Source organism: Myotis lucifugus, unplaced genomic scaffold, assembly GCF_000147115.1.
Source record: "Myotis lucifugus unplaced genomic scaffold, Myoluc2.0 scaffold_372, whole genome shotgun sequence".
Taxonomy (NCBI): domain Eukaryota; kingdom Metazoa; phylum Chordata; class Mammalia; order Chiroptera; family Vespertilionidae; genus Myotis; species Myotis lucifugus.
The window spans coordinates 692117-708411 of NW_005871420.1; the positions used below are offsets into that span (position 1 = coordinate 692117).

The window sequence follows — 16295 nt, forward strand, 5'->3', positions numbered from 1 at the left end:
GTGAGAGAGAGAGAGAGAGAGAGAGAGAGAGAGAGGAGAGAGAGAGAGAGAGAGAACACACTTTGGGCAGAGAGCACCGAGACCCTGCCCTGGGCCCTGTTCCCAGGCTGGGCCAAGGGCCAGCTCCCCGAGGCGGGTCTGGGTTAGCGAGCCTCAGAGAGACGCCGCGAGGAGGTGAGCGCGGGGTCATACTTTGTGCTGCTCCTGGATTAGCAGGAGGAGGAGGGTGAGCACCACCGTCCTGTGACGTGGGCCTGGGCCGCCTTCAGTAGCCAGCGCCCCTGCCCACCTGCCCTGCGGGGCAGCCTTCCCCGCCTGAGGGGTCCCCACAGGGAGTCGGGAGGAGAGATGCAGGACAGGATCCGGCTCCTCCCATGCAAAGCACTGTCCTTGGGCACGGTCCTCCCTGAGCAGAGCACTGTCCTCGCCGAGCAGAGCACTGTCCTTGGGCACGGTCCTCCCTGAGCAGAGCACTATCCTTGGGTACAGTCCTCCCCGAGCAGAGCACTGTCCTTGGGAGGGTCCTCCCCGAGCAGAGACTGTCCTTGGGCACTGTCCGAACAGAGCAACGTCCTCCCCTGAACAGAGCACTGTCCTCCCCCGAGCAGAGCACTGGTCTTGGGGCTCAAGAGCACTGTCCTTGGGCACTGTCCTTGGGCCCGGTCCTCCCCCGAAGCAGAGCACTGTCCTTGGGCACTGTCCTCCCAAGCACCTTTGGGCACGGGTCCTGAGCACTGTCTCCCCAAGCAGAGCACTGTCCTTGGGCACGGCCCTCGCTGAGCGTCCTTACCCATCAGCCGCCCTCCGAGGAGAAGGCCCCGGGCCCTGGGAGGAGGGAGGGACCGTTTCCGACCCGTGGAGGAATGCGACCCAGCCTCAGCCCTGCCACGCTCACAGGCTCCTGAAAGGAAAGGCCGTGGTGACGTGGGGCCTCTTGCCACGACGTAGATCTCCGTAAAACATTGGAGGGGAGACGGGAAGGAAGGGACCACTGCTTGTGAGCCAGCGCGGGGCCGTCGCCACCGCCGACTCAGAGGGCACAGCATGTGCCACACTGAGCTTACTGCGCGCTGTGAGGACCGGGACCTCCCTTCTCCACTCAGTGCTGCTCAGCCTCAGTGACGGTGCCTCCAGGGCACGTGTGGCAATGTCTGCAGACATTTTTATTGTCATAACTTGGCGGGGTGGGGGGTGGGGGGCGGTGTTCCTGGCATCTAGTGGGTGGAGGCCAGGGATGAGGCTCAACGTCCTAAACACAGGGCATCTCCCCGCCAGAGAAATGAGCTGGCCCCGGTGCCCACGGCCCGCACGGTGAGAAGCCCTGGGCCAGAGCTGCGGGTTTGGGGTTCCTCTGCATCGTGCACGGGGCTGGTCGCTGTGAGGATGGGTTCAGAGAAGCTTGGGGTCCAGCAGAGGTGGAGACGCCCTGTGAGGTCGCATGGCAAGTGCAAGGACGGAGGGGAGTTCAGGGCCCCGCCTCAGTGAGGGGGCAGGGGGGGAGGGTGTGACTCCCACCACCTGGGCAGGAAAGAGAGTCTGTGAGGACTAATGTTAAACAATATTTCTATAACACGTCATGATTTATAATACACACCATGTCATCCAATTTCCTCATTAAATCTGCGAGACGGCATTGTGACTAGACCAGTGGTTCCCAACCTTTTGTTGGCCGTGCCCCACGTAAGCATCTCTAACATCCTGATGGCCCCCCCTCCCTGTGACATATAATTCTTATTATTCAAAAAGTGAACTCCTATTCACATGGAGGAAACCTAAAAGGCCATTAATTTGGTCTAAACAAGCTTCCAAAGAACAGGGCAGCCATGAAAGAGAAAAATAAAAGAACGGAAGGACAGTTGAAGTCCTGAGGAAGAAATCACTAAGAAATTATTTAAAAAATAATATGACAAGATATGAAAAAATAGCAAATAAAGTTTCAAAACATAATAGAGAACTGAAATGCATAAAGATGTCACAATATGTATTTATATACTGTATATGTAGCTCCTGGAACCATAAGAAATGCAAAAGGTTCACTGTTAATAACTCATTCTCCAATTGCCCCCCTTAAAAATCAAACTGCCGCCCCTGTGGGGTGTGTGCCCCACGCTGGGGACCATTGGACTAGACCCATTTCACAGATGGAGATCATTGAGTCTCTGTCGTAGGCCGTGTGGCCACAGGCCTGTGCTCCTCCTCACGCCCTCCAAGCTGTTTCTAAAGCAGCAGTTCTCAACCTGTGGGTCGAGACCCCTTTGGGGGGGTCGAACGACCCTTTCACAGGGGTCGCCTAAGACCATGGGAAAACACATATATAATTACATATTGTTTTTGTGATGAATCACGATGCTTTAATTATGTTCAATTTGTAAGAATGAAAATACATCCTGCATATCAGATATTTACATGACGATTCATAACAGTAGCAACATGACAGTGATGAAGCAGCAACGAAAATAATTTTAAGGTTGGGGGTCACCACAACACGAGGAACTGTATTAAGGGGTCTCGGCATTAGGAAGGTTGAGAACCACTGGTCTAAATGAGCATCTTCGCTATCGGCTGGGGCAGCCGAGTGTTCTCAGCTGACGGACCAGCAGTGTGTCCTATCTCCTCTCCCCCCAGAGGCGTGAATCCAGACGCTATTGTGATCTCCTGTGGATGTTGCACAGGTAGAACGTTCACTTACGAAGGTTGGTTTTGTTTTACCCCCGCAGCCAGTTTCCCTGCTCTCCCCTTCCCGCTCCTCCAGGAGGTGGCCCCCACCCAGACCACCTCCCAGAGAGGCCGTGTGAGGAAGCCCCGGGCTCGGAGCACGTCAGTGGCTCCTCAGATCCCTGTTGGGCTGAAGTTAAAAATAAAACGTCTCCGTTTCAGGGTGGTGGCTGCTCAGGGCCGCCTGTCACTGTGACGGAAGAGGTGCTGTGCCCATCCCGGCTGCAGGATGGCGTCTCGGCGGGCGGTCTCTGCACATCCGGCTCTCGCTTCGTGTGCAGCACTCTGTTTGCTGTTTGAAATGGGTCCGCTGGGACCCGTCCCTCCCCAGGCCTTTCCCCTTAGGCTCATTGAGATTTGACTTCTTCACCGCCCCCCCTCCCCCCCCCGTCCTCTGAGACGCTGTGCATCACTGTAGGGCAGTGAGAGTCACAACCATGACCGCATTTGCTCCTTCCTGCCCCGGGGTCCGGTCGGGTTGGCTGGGACGGTTTCCCACTCAGGCCTGGCCACCTTCCCAGCTGTGGGTGGCCCCGTGCTGGCGACCCGCAAACGGGTGGCTTTATATGAGGTCGAGGCGCAGCATGTCGGGCTGGTTAGCGGCCTGGGACTCTGGTTCTCAGTTCACCGGCTGCAGAGCTGAGGGGACGGACGGAGAGCCCCACGCAGGGACACGCCAGGGAAACACGAGGAAGGGAGGCGGGTCACTCGGAAGTCAGATGACGGGCTCCGCCTGTAGGAGGAGAGGGCCCAGGCGCCGGGGAATCCCGCAGGGTCCCTGTGGGCATAGGCAGCGGGCACTGGGCCACTGCTTTGGCACTTTTTAGCCTCAAAGGGAAATGGTGTGGGTTAACCAGAATTTCCATAGCCTGTGATGGAGGTAAAAACCCAAAGCACCATAATGGTTGGGCTAAGTCTTTCCTCTTGAGAAATGAAAGTGTTTCCAGCAAAACAAACAAACAAACAAAAAACTTCCCAGAACAGAAAAGATGTCACGTCCCATCTCTGTCGTGTCACCATCTGTTGATACCTTGTCTTGTGAGCATTTCATTTCCAAAGGATGCCCCCCAAAAGGATGCACTGACCCCCAGGTTTCACGGTCTCACTGCTGGATGGTGTGCTAATCCCCATCTTCAAGCGTGAAAAAGAAATGAGTAAATGTGTCCATTGATTATTAAGACTCTTTCCAGGGACTCTCAATGCTTTCGGAAGGGGCAAAGAGCTCCCTGTGGGTTGGTGGTGGCCTTTTAAATTAAATTTCGTTCTTCAGCTTTTGTGGAAGAAGGTGGGGGGGGGGGGGCAGCGGGCTGGTGGGAAGAGGCTGCGATGCCAGGTGCAGGGGGATGTTTACGAGGGTGAGAGCAGTGCTGGGCGGTGAGGACAGAGCCCCAGTGTCAGCCGAGCCGGGCTGTCCATGAATCACTGCGCTCCACCCGCCGCCCGGCCGCGGGGCCTGAAGCAGCTTTTCCATCGCCTCTGATTCAGAAATAAAACAGACCCGCCAAGTACCCCGGAGCCCTCCAGACAACCCCCTCCTTGTCTCGGGCCTGAACATACCTTTTGTGGTGACTTACCTCAATTCCTGCTCCAAACCTCGATGAGGCGTTTGTTCAGTCGCTTAGGGCTGAGTGTGGGCGCTCAGGGTTCTTAGGAAGAAAACCACGTGTGAAGGGAATTTTTTAAAATATATTTTTATTTGATTTCAGAGAGGAAGGGTGAGGGAGAGAGATAGAAACATCAGTGATGAGAGAGAATCATTGATCGGCTGCCTCCTGCATGCCCCACACTGGGGATCGAGTCTGCAACCGGGCATGTGCCCTGACCAGAATCAAACCAGCGACCTCCTGGTCCCTGGGTCGACCACTGATGCACACCAGCTGGGCAGCAAAGGGAATTTGGTGTTGAGCTGTGAGCCGGGCCTGGGGTGCCTGCCGCCCGCGTCCTGGTGAGCCCTCCCCTGGAACTGACGTCCTGGGCTCACAGGGTGGAGCTGCCAGGGAAACCTCCTGTTGCCCCCCTGGAGCTCATCACAGGAAACCACCCAATAAGCGAAAGGACATTCGTGAGGACAGTGGCATTCTAATCAGCAGTAAGGAGCTGGAGACTGCATGGGAGGCAGCAGGGGCTTGCGTACCCACATAGGAGTCGGGGTGACGTGGATTGGGGTGTTTGGGGCAGAGTAGGGAGTCGGGAGAGGGGCTTTAGCCACACAATCACAGCCACCATGACAATAGGGACACTCAGGTATCCCCAGCACCTGGGACAGTGCCTGGCAGACACTCACACACTCTCTCTCTCTCTCTCTCATTAATTCTCACCCGAGGATATTTTTCCATTGATTTTTAGAGAGAGTGGAAGGGAGGGGGAGAGACAGAGAGAAACATGGATGTGAGAGAGACACATTGATTGTCTCCCGCACGTGTCCCAACCAAGGCCAGGGATTGGTCCTGCAACCAAAGTACATGCCCTTGACTGGAATCGAACCCAGGACCCTTTGGTCCGCGGGCTGATGCTCTATCCACTGAGCCAAACCGGCTGGGGCCACTTTATAATATTTGTTAAATGAATAATGACTAGAGAAGGCCCAGGGCCAGATGCCGAGGAGGATCTGGGGAGTGTGCGTTTATCCGTAGGCGCCTGGGGTCACGGAAGGGCTGGGCTGCACGGGGCTGGCGGGTTTGTATTTGGGAAGATCACTCTGCAGTGAAGCCCGGGACCCCCCACCAGCATGTGGTGGAAAGCAAGGCAGTGGGGCTGTCTCCTGGGGCAGGAGGAATTCTGAAAAGGAAGGAGGCGGGTCTTAGAGGATGGGTCTCGGAGGATGGGTAGGTTTTCGAGGATGAGCGGTGCCTGTGCCCACCGGAAGGAGGGCCACTGATTTCCTCAATTCCACATTGGACTTTCTGTAAGGCCCGAGTCTCCGCTAACTGTTCTGGACTGCGGGGGAATCGCAGACTTACTGTGGCCGGCGAGCCCGGGGTCGTGGCTCGGGGCTGCCTTAGGGGACCTTCTTGGGTAAATGAGGTCCATTCACAGGGCACAGACGACAGGCAGGGCCAGGCCCCATCCCTGTCAGGCTCACGGCCACGCCTGCGCCATTCGCTGCGGGCTCTTTCCATGATGGACCGCCGGCTCTCCGTGGACTCTGAAAACCAGCGTCCGATGCCAAGTTCATTTCGCTTTTCAACAACCAAAGCCCTTATTTTAATTTCTCGGTACATTTTTACAGGCACATTACTCCCCCCCCCCGCCCCAGCCGCCCCTCCCTCAGAAAAGGCATTACGTATGGAAGCAGCTGAAGGGAGCCTTTGTCTTGGGCTGTGTCCCAGGTGACCTTACAGACGTACATTGACTGCGTTCCCGGTGGCCCAGCCTCTGCCCTGGTCCTCAGTTCGCTCCGTGCCCAGGCCCGGGATCTGAGTGGACTCCGTCCCACTCTGCCTCTCAGCCAGGGAGCTTCTCCGGGTCCCCCTCCCACTCAGGAATGTTGGCCCGTCCTCTGCAGAGCGCGCCCCACGCCGAGCCCCTCGAGGAAGGGCTGGGGAGGAGCAATGACATTCAGCTGCACGTTGAGGTGGCCAGTGTCTTTGGAGCCGGACTTACCACAATTCACGTGTGTGTCCAAGTAAACAGCGCGCCTCCCCTGTCGAGTTCACATGTGCCTTCTCCACGGCTGTCTGCAGGGCCCCTCCCAGGATGCCCTGGGGAAAACCCTCCCGAGTGCAGCCTGCACCGAGTCTTCTGAGGGGCCATTCAGTCGTGTTTTATGTCCGGGAAAGAGGCCACTCGCATGGCCTTACCAGGTGGGATCCTATAGTGTGGGGTCAAGTACTCGGACTGAGGGCCCCCGTGGTCTAGGTTCCAATCCAGCGCCTTCATTGCTGGTCATGTGACCTGGGCTTCACCTGTAGCACCCCTGCTGCAGGTACTGACCTCATGGTGGCGTGTTGATGGAAAGGATAGGAACAGCTAACCCACAGTGTTTACCGTGTGTGCAAGGCAGCATTTTAAGTGCTTTACCCACCTATTTATTCTCATGTAAATATTACATGAAAGGAGTTTGGAGCCATCCCTAGCATGGCAGCCCTCCCGACAGGTGTGAGGTGACAGCTCACTGTGGTTCTGATTTGCATAATAACTTTCGTGTGCTCTTCAGAGTCTGGGAGAAATACCTTAACCGCGCTTATTTGCAGTAAAGACATTTATGCCCCAAACAGTAAGACAGAGGCACTTCACATTCGCCAGTTAGTATCCATTCAGCGAGCATCTAATGACTTGCGTTGGCATGTTCACAGCCGCTGCTGGAAAGCACCTACGTGAATACTAAGAATCCAGGACGTAAAGGAGTGCTCTTTGCCGGGTGCATTTCCAGAGCCATGCGTGGAATGTGCAAACCCTTGTGATGTCAGAGTGGAGAACGGGTGGCCCTCCCTCCAGGCAGGGCCCGGTGCAGGCGGAACCCCGGGCTGTGGTGGGAAGTCCCCCCGTGACTCGCATCAGAATGCGCGATGGCCGTGTACAGGGCAGTCGGCAAAGAGGCCGGCCTCCCGCAGTGTGGATCCCTTCTCCCCACACCTGGGCAAAGAGATGAAAATGCAGTGATGGAGGCTTTGAAGTGTGTAATTCCAGTTCTCTGAGTCACGTTCAGGTTTCATTTTGTTAAAGCCGTGCCTAATGGACATCCCTGGAAAATGTGCTTCTCTAGGAATTGCCTCTGTTTCTTATGTCTGTGTATACACCTCGTGGGTGTGTCTGCCACCTGCCGTGCGGGGGGAGGAGCAGTCCCCGGGGATGGCAGCCTGGAATAGGAATGGCAAGTGCATTGCAGTGCTGAAGCCCAGTGACACGTGGGTCAGGGAGTTCTTGATGCCTTTCTGAAATTACAATCGTCTTTACCTTTTAAAAATATATATTTTTATTGATTTCAGAGAAGAATGGAGAAGGGAGAGAGAGAGAGAGAGAGAGAGAGAGAGAGAACATCAATGATGAGAGAGAATCATTGATCAGCTGCCTCCTGCACGCCCCTTACTGGGGATCGAGCCTGCAACCTGGGCATGTGCCCTGACTGGGAATCGAACCTCGACCTCCTGGTTCATAGGTCAAAGCTCAACCGCTGAGCCACACCGGCCGGCTCCTTTACCTTTTAAGGGGAGCATCCCGCCTTTCCTTGGTGCAGGCAGGGGCCAGGCAGTGACAGTGCGTTCAGGCTGCCCAGCCTCTAGCCTGGCTCTGCGTCTCCCTGGCTCTGAGACTTGGAGCGAGCCCCTCTCTCCTGTCCACACCTCCGGACAGGGGCTGAGCTGCCCCCACCACCCCAGGCCCACTGCTACCCTCTCAGAACAGGGCCCGCACGATAGACGCCACTCTTTTGCTGTTGAAACTTCCAAGAGTCAAAAAAAGGGGGGGGGGGATGACTAAAAACTGAGACTAGGACGCCTTGGGCCCCTGTCGCCGATGTCGACCTTGAGTCCAGCAGGCGGCCCCACGGGCGACCCTCTCCCCGCTCTGTGGTTGGAGTTCCCGTAGATTTATTACAACAGCTATTTGAAATGGTCAAAAGCATAGCTCCATTCTCTCTTCCTCTGAAGCTAAAACAAGACACAGTGGGGAAAGGACTGTGCTTTCACTGTCCTGAAGGTGCGGCTGTTGACATGAGGCTCTGGTGGCCTGTTTCACCACGACAGCGGGCATGGGGAAGCTCCGGGCGATGAATTATGTCTTGTGGTTATAGCACGAAAACAAACGAACTTCGCTAAAACTGCCCCGACTTTAAATACTTGCACACGGTTTTGGAAAGCGCTGGACAGTGCGAGTTAAGGGCTTATCGCCTCTGGATTTGACGGGGGTTCTGTTTTAAAGCCGTGGGAAAACTACTGTGACCCATGCCCAGAGCACGTGTCCTCAGATAACGGAGGTGAAACTGTTAAGAATTAGAAGAAAATGAAAGCATTGGTCTGAAGGGTCCACAACCCCCAAGTCTCCTATTTCTGTGACTCTATACATCTCTTTGACCTTTCACTTATTAGGTAGGTAACTGCTTTGTTGGAGAAGAAAGAACTTAGGGGGCCTGGTATACAGCAGGCACTCAATAAAAATGGCACGGTCCAGCTGGTGTGGCTCAGGGGTTGAGCATTGACCTATGAACCAGGAGGTCACGGTTCGATTCCCAGTCAGGGCACATGCCCGGGTTGCAGGCTCGATCCCCAGTAGGGGGCGTGCAGGAGGCAGCCGATCAATGATTCTCATCATTGATGTTTCTATCCCTCTCTCTCCCTCTTCCTTCCTCTCTGAAATCAGTAAAAATATTGTTTAAACGGTGGCCTGGATAGCCGAGTGCATGAAGGACTTGCAACAGTCTCACCCTGGACATTAGGGTTGTCACTGAGGTATTCACTTCACCTGAGTCGCATCTAGTCTTTTCCCTGAGAAACCAGTTCCCTGTAGCTCTCCCCCCTAGTAATTCTCTCTCCTTGAGACAAGTAGACCCAAACATACCTTCCGCTCAACGGATGGAATTTTCCGGAGGGATAGGAAGCCAAGGCTCAAGCGAAGACACTCCGTGTTTTGATATTAGGATGGGTCTTGCGGAGATAAACGTGGGAAGCCAGGAAAAACTGCATCAAGAGGAAATAATGCATGTGTAGGCAGCGCTGGAAACTCCTCGGGTCCTCGCCATGGGAACGCAGACCGTTATTATTTTTAAAGTTCCTTCATGTTAGTACAGCTGCGAGGATGCCGTGGAGCAGGGCGGGGTGTTTCCAGGCCCATGGTCCAGCCTCAGGCCTGGGTGGCCCCGACTGCAACCTCCATCCACAGACATCCACTGCTCCTACTCAGGGCCGGCCCAAGCTCCCTCCATCAGCACCCAGGCACACGAGCAAGTGGGGCTGGGAACAAACTTGAATTTTCAAAGTCCCCAGATGCCGAGGGAATTCTCTCTGCCCCTCCTGGCCACTCCCCCGCTATGGCCTTTGGGTCTGGAATGACCTTCTGCATCCCACCTCTGCCTTGGCTGGTTGTGACCTTCTCAGACATGAAGGTCAAGTTCATGCGGGGTGGCTGCACATCCCCCAGTAACAAAGTGTGGAGGACACCCACACCCTCAGGCCTTGGACACGGGGAGGAAGTCTAAAATCCAGTGGAGCCTCGGGGTGTCCTGAGAAAATGAAAAAGCATGTGTAGGGTTGAGGTTGAGAGGCCATGTCTAGAAACCCACCTGCGAAGGCATAACCTGAATATGAAGACGCCTCTGCAGTGATCCTGGGTTTGCCATCCTTGGGTGAACCTCTCAGAAGGATCTGACACATTTTTCTGTTTCCTGGTTAAGCTAGATTTTCTGTTTGGGGTTTCCTTATTAATATGATTGGACCAAATCCTTTAACTTTTGAATCTCAAAAGAATTCCCGTTTTTCTTTTTCCAGCAAGGCAGGCGGTCCTTATCCTGATGGCTGTGGCTGCCTTATCCTGATGGCTGTCCTTAAAACTGTCACACAGCCCTGGGAACTGTCCCCGGGGGCCAGCGGCTGGGTCCCTCCGCATCCTCACAGCTCGCTGCATGCCCCCCACCCAGGGTCCCAGAGGGCTGCCTCCCAGGGTGCCCGCCCGGCCCTCCCAGCCTGCCTGCTGGCACCCGAGCTGGGGACATCGTGAAGTTCAAAGTCCCATAACTAAAGATGGGTGTGAAATTGGAATTTGACATTCCACACGGGGATGGTGTTCTGAGGTTTTGAAAAAGAGGAACTTGGTTCTAGGCTGAGCCTGGCGGAGGGCGCCGGCGTCCCTCCAGCATCTGTCTGCGCGGCCTGTTTACTGTCACGCAGTGAGAACTAACGGCAGTTCACCGTTTTCTGCACGTGTTTCCAATCCGTTGTTGCAGATGGAGTTTTGACATGACAGTCTCAGGAGGAGCTGCTGAAGAAATAGAAGCCAGGTGGCAGCCTTGCTCCCACGTGCCCGCTCCCATGTGCCCGCTCCTGGCTGTGCCCGAGCCTGGGTGCTTCAGAGGGGCTGAAACAATAGACATGATTCCTTCCAGTGCTGGAGACTGGAAGCCCGAGGCCACAATGCTTCTTACGGGGCGGAGCGAGCTCTCTGGTCTCCTCTCTTTCTCATAAGGACACACGAGTCCAATACGTTGGCCTCACCCTTGCATCTTCATCTAAACTTAATTAGGAGGCCCACCTGACCGGCGTGGCTCAGTGGTTGAGCATCAACTATGAACCAGGAGGTGGTGGTTCAATTCCCGGTCAGGGCACATGCCCGGGTTGGGGGGCATCTCTCATCATTGATGTTTCTCTCTCTCTTCCCTCTCCCTTCCTCTCTGAAATCAATAACAATATATTTTTTTAAAAAAAGAACACAAGAAAGAAGGGCCCCATGTTTAAATGTCATCATTTAGAGGATTAGGACGTCAACATATGGAGTTTGGGGGACATACCTTCAGTCCCTAGCGGGCCCTGAATTTGCATGGTCATGTCTCCTCCTTTCTCCCCAGTCACCTCCACCTCACCTTCCCGCTTCCCTCTGTCTCAGGGCAGGGCCAGGGCAGCGTGGTTGCCAGTTGCCACAGTAATGGAGCAATTTCTCTTTCTCCACCAGAAACTCGCCCGATGAGTGCAGTGTGGTGAAAGGCGGGAAGATGGTGGGCAGCCCGGAGGTGGGCATGAGCTACGGCAGCTACCTGGAGGAGAAGCACCTGCCGCCCCCGAACATGACCACGAGCGAGCGCAGAGTCATCGTCCCAGCAGGTCAGGTGCCCTTCCCAGGTGTCCCCGAACTGTCCTTCCTGCCCGTGGCGTCCGCCCCCTCCCTGGTCTACAACAGGGGTTGTACATGGGAGCCAGCAGGCGTCTGTGCACAGACAGTGAAATGTTCACTGGTGTGTGTGTGTGGGGGGGGGGGGGGAGAATGTCCATGGAAAGTGACCTACAGGTAGGAGTTGCCCTTTCCCTGCGATTATGTGGTGTTAAATATCTTTTCTTTTATGAAGTGCTATTTTTAACAGGTGGTAGCCTTGCTGGTTTTTTAAAAATTGTTTCTTTCCCTGGGAAAATAAACAGTGGGGAGCTGTACGCTGCTGGCCCGTAGAATCTAAATCGCCACTCTCACTGGCCTACAGTACAGATTCCAGAACCAGAGGAGGTCTTCCCCCCGGAGTTCATTCCAAACCCAGCCCAGAGCATGACCCTGGGTTTGAGGAAAATGCCAGGAACTTAGTTATTTAGCGAAACTAAAGGTGATAGGACGGAGGACTCAGAGCTCCTGGGAGGAACTGGGTGAAGTAAACCTAGAACTCTCATGAGGACGGCAGCATCGGCGTCCGCCCCCTCCCTGCCCGCGGGCCTTGCTCTGTGCAGGGCGTTTCCTTAGCGATGGGGGGACAGCATGTCACGTCGTCCCGGGAAACAGGTATCTTATCCCCATTTCCCAGGAGGGAAAGGAAAGGAAGGTCGGAGAGATCAACTGACCTTTCCAGGGGCAAACAGCTCAGTGGAGGCCACGTTGGCATTTGAACAGATCTGCCCGAATCCTTCGTTCTCTCCCATTAGGTGTGGGATTAAATCTCAGCTCCTGACAGTAGCCCTTGTGGGCGCCTCCCATTACTCATTCCAGCCATCTGGTCACCCTGCCGTTCTGCCTGGCGGCTTGCACTTGCTGTCAGCTCAGCCGGAGACCCTTGATTCCAGGTAGTCGGGTGCTTCCCGGGGCTGTGCAAACACCTCCTCAGAGGGGCCCTTCCTGTCACGCCCATCCAGTCACTCCCACTGCCCCCCGGGACTCTCTGTCCCCCTCCCCTGTTTTCCTTTAGCGCATCCATTCCTATCTGTCAGTACAGTGCACTGAGGTGGGCGTTTGCTTATTTCCTTCCTCCCTCCAGGGAGCATCAGCCCCACGAAGGCCCGTCTCCTGTGGGTCAGTGCAGTGCCCGCAGGTGGGCGGTGCTCAGTGAATGTTGCTGAGGGAAGAGTGAGCGATGGAGGAAGCCTGGCCTCCGGGTGCATGCGCCGGCTACTCTATGTGGCCGTGGTAGGTCCTGAAAGGGATGCAGGGGTGATGCTTGTGTGAACTGAGCTGTCCCTCCATCCAGGGCAGTGTGACAGCAGGCAGGTTCAAGTCCTCTCCGTGGTATGACTCCCACCCCTTACTCTGCAGAAGTTCACGTCCAATGGGGTTTTATCTCCTTCCAAACAGGAGAGTTGAGAGAGCAGAGCACTTGGCCTTGGATTCGTGGGCTCGGTTTCTCTGCAGGCTTGTCACTGGTGGCTCTCGGCAAACTAGGAAGCCGATTTGATGCAGTTGGTGTGGAAAGGATTGTCCTTGGTGGCCATCCCTGACCTTGAAGCGCCTTGTAAGACTTTCATAGGACACATGTGCCTTTGGCGAGGGTCAAACAGGTTTGATGATGATGGATGCACAGTGGACAGTTATACAGATGCCATGTATTTGGTTTGATCATGGCCACTGAGGTGCACACCCAAGATGTGTCACCTGCCCCTGTGCCTTGGGCCAGGAGGCATCTCCTTTTGAACGGGGGAAATACAGAAACGAACAGGCCATGGTACCCATCCTGCATGTGTGGCGTCTCAGAAAGGCTTGTGCTGGGGGGTAGGTGGGGGGGCAGGGCTGCTGCGCCACAGGCACCGGCTGGATATGGACAGAATGAGGCGGAAACCCAGGGGACTCCCTCCCAAGCCCACCTCACCACCTCCTCCTCAAGAATGGAATTGCTTCAGTTTAGGCAAAGCAAAGTCATTTGATTTCTAAAATGAGAGAATCAGTCTGAAGAAAGGTCTGCATTGAAAATTCTTGTCTTGCCAGGCCAGTATGGCTCAGTGGTTGAGCGTCGACCTATGAATCAAGAGATCACTGGTTCGATTCCCAGTCAGGGAACATGACTGGGTTGCAGGCTTGACCCCCAGTAGGGGGCAGCAGGGGGCAGCCAGTCAATCATGTTTCTCTCTCATTGATGTTTCTATCACGTATCCCTCTCCCTCTCTAAAAATCAATGAAAATATTAAAAAAGAAAGAAAGAAAATTCTTGTCTTGGTTCCTCATGGAATCACAGACCCGGGAGATGACCTGGTGCCACTTACATCCTTTGCCCAGTGAGGTCATGGTTCTGTCCTGCCATCGGTGAGCTTTGATGTCACCCAAACCCTTTCCGATGGGCCAACTTGAGGCTTTCTTTGTTGAGAACAATGTTAGAAACCAGGAGAGATGTTCACACGGGCAAGTGGCAAAGAGCCAGTTTAATCAAGTCTGAGCGGCCACCATTTCTGATCCATCGCCGGTGGGGTGGGCGGAGGGCTGGCGCGCAGATTGGTTCAGAGTGTTTGTGTAAAGGCCGGTTTCAGCGCCTGAGGCAAGTCCTCTTTCAGCTGCTCCCGCCTGGGGTTGCTTCACGCGAGCGCGGGCAGTTATTCAGTTAATAGTGTTTGTAAGAGAGTTAATTGTGGCTGATTTTGCAAGTTGTGTCTTTCAGTTATTGGTCAAGCTTCATGTATCTGTGCTCATACACAGACACACAGATGAACATGCGTGCATGCACACCACAGCTGCATTGCACAATCCAGATCATTCCCCAACGTGGCCCTGAGGTTGCAGGACCTGAGGCCACTCTGTCAGCTGCTGCACTTGCACCTACACCCCTACCTGCACCCCCACCTGCACCTGCACATACACCTGCACCCCCCACCTGCACCTGCACATACACCTGCACCTGCACCTGCACGCCCACCTGCACCTGCATCTGCACCCCACCTGCACCTGCACCCCCACCTGCATTTGCACCCCTACCTGCACCTGCACCCTCACCTGCACCCCCACCTGCACCTGCACCCCCACCTCCACCCTCGCTCCAGGATCCAGGCCTCCCTCAGGCACATTTTGGGCACAGAGTGCTCTGCATACAGAGAGAGAATTCTCCAGACCTGGGTCTGAATGGTTTATGTAGTTTGTGCTAATTAGATGCTTTGATTAACACCTATGCGTGCACATCATAAAGAGAGCTCGAGAAAAACATTATTTCTAAGTATTTGTACCATCAAGCAACTACATACCGACGTTCATGTCCCAGAGCTACCAACAGTCCTGAGATGCGCTGGCCAGAGAGCAGCGGGAGACACAATGGCACAAAAGCAGGCCCGGGCCTTGTCTGTGCTCAGAGGGCATTCTTCTACTTGGCTCCCTCACTTCTCAGTGTCCCCGCCTGTGATGCCGTCCTTAACGCCAGAGCTATAAAGTGCGTGTTCTTTGGCTCCAAGGTGTCCGCAGGCAGTGCAGAGGGGACTCAGGACTCACTGTCCATAAGGTAAAAAACTAATGTGGGAAAGAGGAAGCCCAGCTATCCATTCTGAGTCAAGAGAAAAATGCGTTCCTTGGTTTGTTACGGGACGATTACAGGAAAGTCACGAGGAAAGCCCTTATTGGCAGGGCCACCGGACATTGTGGGAGGCCCTGGCTTATGCCTGTTGCCCTGGCAAACTTGTTGGATTGTGCCTCTCCCTCTCAAAGCGTTCTAGTTACACAGTGAGTCACAGCTGTACTTTTAATCTGTCTGTCTCTGCGTCATCTATTTGTCTGTACCATATGTCTATCATCAGCTCTCTCTCATCTGCCTATGGATCTATACCATCTGACTGTCATCGGTCTGTCTGTCTATCTGGTGTGCATATCTGTATGTCTAGGTCTGTATCTCACGGGTTGGCTCTTTCTGACATGGATGTACCTCACAGTGGCTTTCAGTGACATCGATCTTAATCCGAGGGGCCTGAGTCCTGGCCCGGTAAACGGCTCCTGGTGGCTCAGCTTGATTGGAGCCGGACTAGAGGCTGTTCCCCAGGCCTGCTCCAACCATTGCCACGAGGAACGCCTGGGGGCTTTGATTTAAGAATCGAGCTCCTAGACTTTCTGCCTCCAGGTGGGAGGTGAGGACCCTGTTAACACGCTCCTGGGCGGGTTTCACACATCATACAGTGTGAGAACCTCAAATCTGGACAGAAGACACTAAGCAAAGTTCACTTTAACACGTGTTAATAACTCTTAATAAAGGCATGCTCTGTCACTTTTAGAAGAGGGGGCGGCACAAAGGAAGCATGGAAAGCAGTAGTCTCACATTGACATTCCAAAGTCATCATCATCATCATTATCATCATCCCCCATCTGGTAGGAGGGACCTTGGTCTTCCTAAAGTTTCTCCCTTACGATGTAGTTTTAGTCACAATCAATTTGGTAAAGGCCATGGGTCAAGGCAATCCCAGGGACCTGGGACCAAAACACAGCTTGAGCGCCGAGGGCACCTCGCCAACGGTCACTGTTATCAGCACAGAGCGCCATTTGGACCAATTGGGTCAGCGCCATACCAGGCCCGGGTGCATGGTGCTGTGTTCTTATCAGCAGCCAAGGCCGCGCACGTCCCAGGCTGGCCCCTGGCTCGCAGTGTCCGCAGGGCTGCCTCCCAAGGCTGTGAGCACAGGCCCCTGTGTAGAGTCAGCGGGTCCCCAGGGCACCGGGGAATGAGCGTGTTCTCAGGGGCGTGAGTGCGTGGCTCGCGAAGCTCCGCCGGGGATGCCATCCCTCCG

General features: G+C 54.8%; 1 protein-coding gene across 2 annotated transcripts in view; it reads left to right on the forward strand.

The window, feature by feature from the left end:
* Positions 1 to 16295, forward strand: part of ERG (ERG, ETS transcription factor) — a 152829-nt gene that overhangs the window by 102736 nt on the left and 33798 nt on the right. For both annotated transcript variants that reach the window (XM_006101541.3, XM_006101542.3), the window contains one exon: positions 11314 to 11462. In XM_006101541.3, coding sequence (XP_006101603.1) covers positions 11314 to 11462 — 149 coding nt within the window. The remainder of the gene's footprint in view (positions 1 to 11313; positions 11463 to 16295) is intronic.